Genomic DNA, 5,140 nt, shown 5'->3' with positions numbered 1-5,140 from the left:
TTATGTACATAAAAGTGGGACTTTAATTGAAAATTTAGTATAAAAAAAAAAAAAAAGAAAAGCAATATCCATCCTTTGGAGCCCCGAGTGGCAACAGTGAGCCCCGAAGGCTGTATGAAAACCACAACTGTTTTGCTTTGCAAACAACTCAAACTTCAACTTGAAATAACAGAAATCAGAAGGATTCAATCTCCAAAGTAGTTAAATAACATTCAAATAATTTCAAATTTAAGTAAACTCGTTTAATTCTGCTTAACATCGACAAGTGTCAGTGCATCCTCCACATCTACCAAAAAAAACTCGATATGTAAAAATAAATTAGGAATGCAAACTAAAGGCCAAGTTTTAAAGTGGGGGAGTTTAAGCATAGACAATAAATAAAATAAATAACCACAAAATGTGGAATGTTGACATGTTTCCTTTACAAATAAATTAAATGCAAATGGGGAGGGGAAAAAATATACACACTGAAAAGGAGGAATCACACTGTACAATATTTGCCCCAAAAAAAAAAAAAAGTTGATGAATATTGCATTGATTGTGCATTTCACACCCCAAAGGAGCCCCTCAGAGGGGTCAGGGGTGGGGGCCATGAAGTGTCAAGCAGTGAGATGGCGGGAGGCAAAAAGAGGCAACACACCTCGCAACAGGCATGGCTGAATACAGCGGGCGGGAGAAAGAGAGAAAAAGGCAGAGCGGGGTCGAGGTGGATGTGTGTGTTGACATGTTGTAGACATTCAGAAAAGACAGGATCCAGTTTCCAAAACACCTGTTCAGGCTATAGAGTGAGTGAGCAGCTTCCAAGAGTGATACACAGTCGTGTGTGTGTGTGTGTTTCAAGTATTCCAATCTCTCCTCTCTCGCAGCCTCTCAGCTGGGGGCTACTTGGCTTGTCGGTGACGGATGTCTCCATCACTGAGGTCGAATGCCAAAAAAAAGGGAAAAAAATGAGATGAAAAGCCCCCAGAAAAAGCAGCGTTCCAAAACAAGGCACTCCAAAATGAAAATATTTTAAAACATGGAATTAAAAAAAAAAAAAAAAAAAAAAATTCTCCAAAGCTCTATGAGAGCAGCCACATCTTAATAGGAAGGCCTTGCCAGATGAATGTACCAGCTACTAACAAAAACAAATTCTTTATTGGAGGAATAAACAGTGCTGGTAAGACCACCAAACAGCAAAATGTTCCCCTTTAGGAAACAACTTGTATTAACTGAACAAACCCAAATCAACTGAACTGTGGGGGCAACAACTGTTGCTGAAAAATGTTTGTGGCCATTGACTAGCCAGCTGGGCTACAGGCGGCCATACTCAAGTTCATTAACTCCTTGCAGCCTCGCCTTATCTTCTCGTGCCCAGCAGTCAGTCTTTTAGAGTCCTTGGGACTGCTCCTCAAAGGCTCCCCTTGCTTGAGGTTGTGCTCGACGATGAATCTGTGGCGATAGTGCGCAAGCGGATGTCACCGGCGGCCGGCTCCTCGGGATTTGACTTGGGCGCCTCGGCCGTCGCCCTCATCCAGGGGTGGTCGCAGATCTGCTCCAGTGTGGGCCGGTCAGAGGGCCGCAGGGCCAGGCACCATTTGATCAGCTGCTGGCACTCTGTGGAATCAAGAGACGACATTAGGATGACAAACTCAGAGGATTCACTTTCACTTAAATGCTGTAAAAAGCATTCAATAACTCCAAATAATGCCAGGCTGTTATGTAAGGCAAGTAAGTGCCTTGGCTCAATAAAACACTGCTGTAAATGATTCTTTTCACACCGGTTCATTCCAGATCCCCGTTAGTACTACATGATGCAACTAGGGGGCGACAGACTCAGCCTTTGTGTGCGCTCACCGGCTGACACCCTCCTCCTGAAGTACACTCTCCCCCGGAGGATCTCCTCGTCCTGCTCGAAGGGGATATCTCCACACACCATGTCGTAAAGCAGCACACCGAGCGACCACACCGTGGCCGAGCGTCCGTGGTACCTGTGGAATCGGATCCACTCCGGTGGACTGTACACTCGTGTACCTAAAAAACACCAAGGGAGGGCACAACAGTTGAGTATGGGGGGGTGCACAAAAGGCATAACATGGTGGGTGTTTTGGGGTCATGCAGGGAGAAACAAAAAATAAAATAAAAACACCTCCCTGTACAACCACAACAAACTGGCTAACCCCCCCCACCCCCACCCCCTTCACCACAACAGAGGAGGAAACATGATCCCATCATGTGACGCGGCGGTGTCTCGGGTTTCACAACAAACATGTTACGTGGCACTCGACAAGACGATGACTCACGCAGTTCGATTCCCGTACAGTTTGGATCCACGTGAATCATGAGTCATGCATTCGTCACAAACGCTCACCATTACATTTGAAATACATTAATGACGCGAGGAAAGCCCTCCGCCCAAAATAAATGAATAAAAAAAATGCGCCAACGCCTCCGCGACTGAAAATAGCACCGAGTGCATCAAGGGCAAGCGGCCCCAAATCCCCAAAACAACACAGCAGCTTACCGTCAAAGTCTGTGTATACGGTGTCCTTGAGGATCGCCCCGGAGCCGAAGTCGATAAGCTTGAGCTCCCCGGTGCGGAGATCCACCAGCAGGTTCTCGTCCTTGATGTCCCGGTGCACAACCCCGCAACTGTAGCAGTGTCGCACCGCCTCCAGGACTTGGCGGAAGAAAGCCCGCGCCGCGTCCTCGTCCAGGGCGCCCTTCTCGGTGATGAAGTCGAACAGGTCCTTGACGAGCTCCGGCCTCTCCATAACCAGGAGCCAGCCGTCGGCGCGCTCGTAATAGTCCAGCAATTTGATCACTCCGCGAAAAGACGAGCTGACCTTCTTGAGGAGGAGGATTTCCAGCGGGACCATGCTTCCATTCTGAGACCAAAAATGAGGAGGGAATCCATGATGAGTGCGGGGGGTTACACGCAGCCCACCCCGCCATTACGTGCAAACAAACACTTACAATTGTGCCCCACTCGGTCACCCTTTCCTTCGCCACGTGTTTTATAGCCACCTAGAGTGAAAAAGACATTTAGCAACAATTCGCAAAAAAAGCTAAACAAACGAGCCATTTCTCCACGCCGTCCGACACTCACCGCTGCCCCGTCAGAGAGCCTGCTGCCGGCGTACACGGTGCCGAAGCCACCGCTCCCCAGCACGGAGCCCACCTGGTACACCTTCTCGAACGGTTCCTTCTCCACTTTGACTGTTTTGGGTAACAAAATGGGGGCGAAAATTAGCTCTCCCCCCGAGTAGTTCCACAGCAGCCGGCCAGCAGTTAGCCGTTAACCTCTTTAAACTCCCCTCCCTTACTATTTTTACATCGGCTTTGCCCAACAAGACATTAAAGGTTACCTACCCGGCTGAAGCTGTATTTTCACTGGGAGGTGGTCCATGCTCGAAGGGTTGCAAATGTGCGAAAATGAACCGAACTTTGACAGCAACATAGTAGAAAACGAAGGTGAAAAAAAGAAAAGAAACGCCGGTGGTGGTAATGACTCAAGGCAGCCAGCTGAGGTTTCGAATACTACTAACGAGAGATGAAGGGGTTCGGGCGCCGTCTAAATGGTGGTGTGGACCGTCTTGGATATATCCAGTCCAGCAGTGCGCCAACTCGGCAGCACCGCGCCCGTTCAATTCGTGTCACGACCTTAAAGCCGCATATCGGTGCCCGAAAACCGACATGAAAGCGGGTTGGAGGGGGAGGGTTGTCTCGAAACTCGAGGAACCTCCACCAAAAACAAAAGTATGTTCCGAGGGAAACAAAAAAACAAATCAAAAGCAAAGGTAATCTCCCAAATGTTGTGGAATCGCACGCGAGTAGAGAAGCTTAAACGTCCTCCGCGATGTGTTGATATCTTGAAAAGTTGCCGCTGTCTGAGCTTCGACACGGTCTCCCACAGCCAATATTTTGACGCGCAGTGGGACGTTAAGTATTCCTCCGCCGCCAATACAGGGCGACCCTTTCGTTCAAATCGCGCTGATAAAACAACATCTTTCACAAAATACGTGTCCGTATACACGTGCAAACCAGAAGTGGTTATTTAAACACAATTTTCGTCGAAAGTATTGTCTAGAAATCTATTTGCATCACGGTACTACTTTCTCATAGTACGAGACGCGCAAGAATCTCTTGTCTGGGAGATTTGCACTAGGTTCACTATAGACTCTGAGGCGACAACCAATCAGATGTCGTATATAAATACGCTCGTTGGGACATTGGCCAATCAGGTAAAAGTTGTTGTAATAAAGCAGACATTTGAGTGCACGTGGCGGCAATTTTGGAATGCCCTCCCCTTTACTTGAACCCCCCCCCCCTCCTCCTCTCTTTTGCAGCTCTGCAGCAAGAGACAGACAGTCTGGTTGGAAAAGAAAAGCTCATTTTGTCAACTGAGACAACCCATAGCAAATTACTCATGAATATGTCGCCACTATTCTTTGTTCAGGAATTCGTGTGTAATGTGTATCCCAAATGTAATGTACAGTATCAACACAAACTAGTCATGATAGTTACCACCTTTGATGCATGCAAATGTTTTAATTCAATCCCATGAATATTTGCCACATCTAAAACTAGTATCAAAAGCCTGCAGTTGAACGTTCAAGTGTGCAATAGAATGCATGACTCATGATTGACACTGTTGACAGTTTGGGAACAAAATAGGTCAGCAAGATGAAAACACGCTCAGATCGAAGTTGGCTGTCCAATTCCCGAGTTCAAACTTTCCGCGTTTACTGTCACACAACATGGCAACACGACCTTGGCTTGCTGTGAACTTTCCACTGTTTATCTCTCCCATCCTCTGATAACCTGTGCGTGTATGTGTGTATTTTTGACCGCTACACAAACAAGAAGCGTTTGAAAAGTTCCATGGAACTTTATCGGGCCAGAGACGGTGCCAGCGCAAAGTTATGTCAACGTACACTGCAAACAAGAAAACGCTGTCGAGGCTGTAACCTGCTTTGATGCTCTATATTTGAGTCAGTATATTGATCAGCAGAATGCTTAGTTTCATACCGAGGCAAGTTATGCATTTGTCTATAAATCCCTTCTTTCAACCTCCTGCCAGTGTTGCGTTTAATAAAACATTGCTGGGGTATCCAGTGTTTTTATTGGTTTAGACTGCGTCTTATGCACTGTTGACATT

The 5,140-nt window shown here is 46.9% G+C and overlaps 1 protein-coding gene across 1 annotated transcript; it reads right to left on the bottom strand.

The window, feature by feature from the left end:
- On the bottom strand, window positions 1–4,129 carry pim3 (Pim-3 proto-oncogene, serine/threonine kinase). The gene is made up of 6 exons (XM_077500429.1): window positions 3,352–4,129; window positions 3,089–3,198; window positions 2,956–3,006; window positions 2,504–2,867; window positions 1,837–2,013; window positions 1–1,596 (listed from the first exon to the last, which is right to left on the bottom strand). The coding sequence occupies exons 1-6, from the start codon at window positions 3,437–3,439 to the stop codon at window positions 1,391–1,393; spliced, it is 996 nt and encodes a 331-aa protein (XP_077356555.1). The 5' UTR covers window positions 3,440–4,129; the 3' UTR covers window positions 1–1,390.
- Window positions 4,130–5,140: the final 1,011 nt, after the last annotated feature.

Source organism: Festucalex cinctus, chromosome 16, assembly GCF_051991245.1.
Source record: "Festucalex cinctus isolate MCC-2025b chromosome 16, RoL_Fcin_1.0, whole genome shotgun sequence".
Classification (NCBI taxonomy): domain Eukaryota; kingdom Metazoa; phylum Chordata; class Actinopteri; order Syngnathiformes; family Syngnathidae; genus Festucalex; species Festucalex cinctus.
The sequence above is the reverse complement of the archived record's forward strand: the minus strand, read 5'-3'. Positions and strand labels throughout refer to the sequence as shown.

Bases quoted from the DNA above. Each gene is read 5' to 3' on its own strand.
- pim3 (XM_077500429.1), bottom strand. From the start codon at position 3,439: ATGTTGCTGTCAAAGTTCGGTTCATTTTCGCACATTTGCAACCCTTCG. The intron at 2,868-2,955 runs GTAAGTGTTTGT...TTTTGGTCTCAG, and splicing joins TGACCGAGTGGGGCACAATT to AATGGAAGCATGGTCCCGCT. The intron at 1,597-1,836 runs GTGAGCGCACAC...TTGATTCCACAG, and splicing joins CAGGAGGAGGGTGTCAGCCG to AGTGCCAGCAGCTGATCAAA.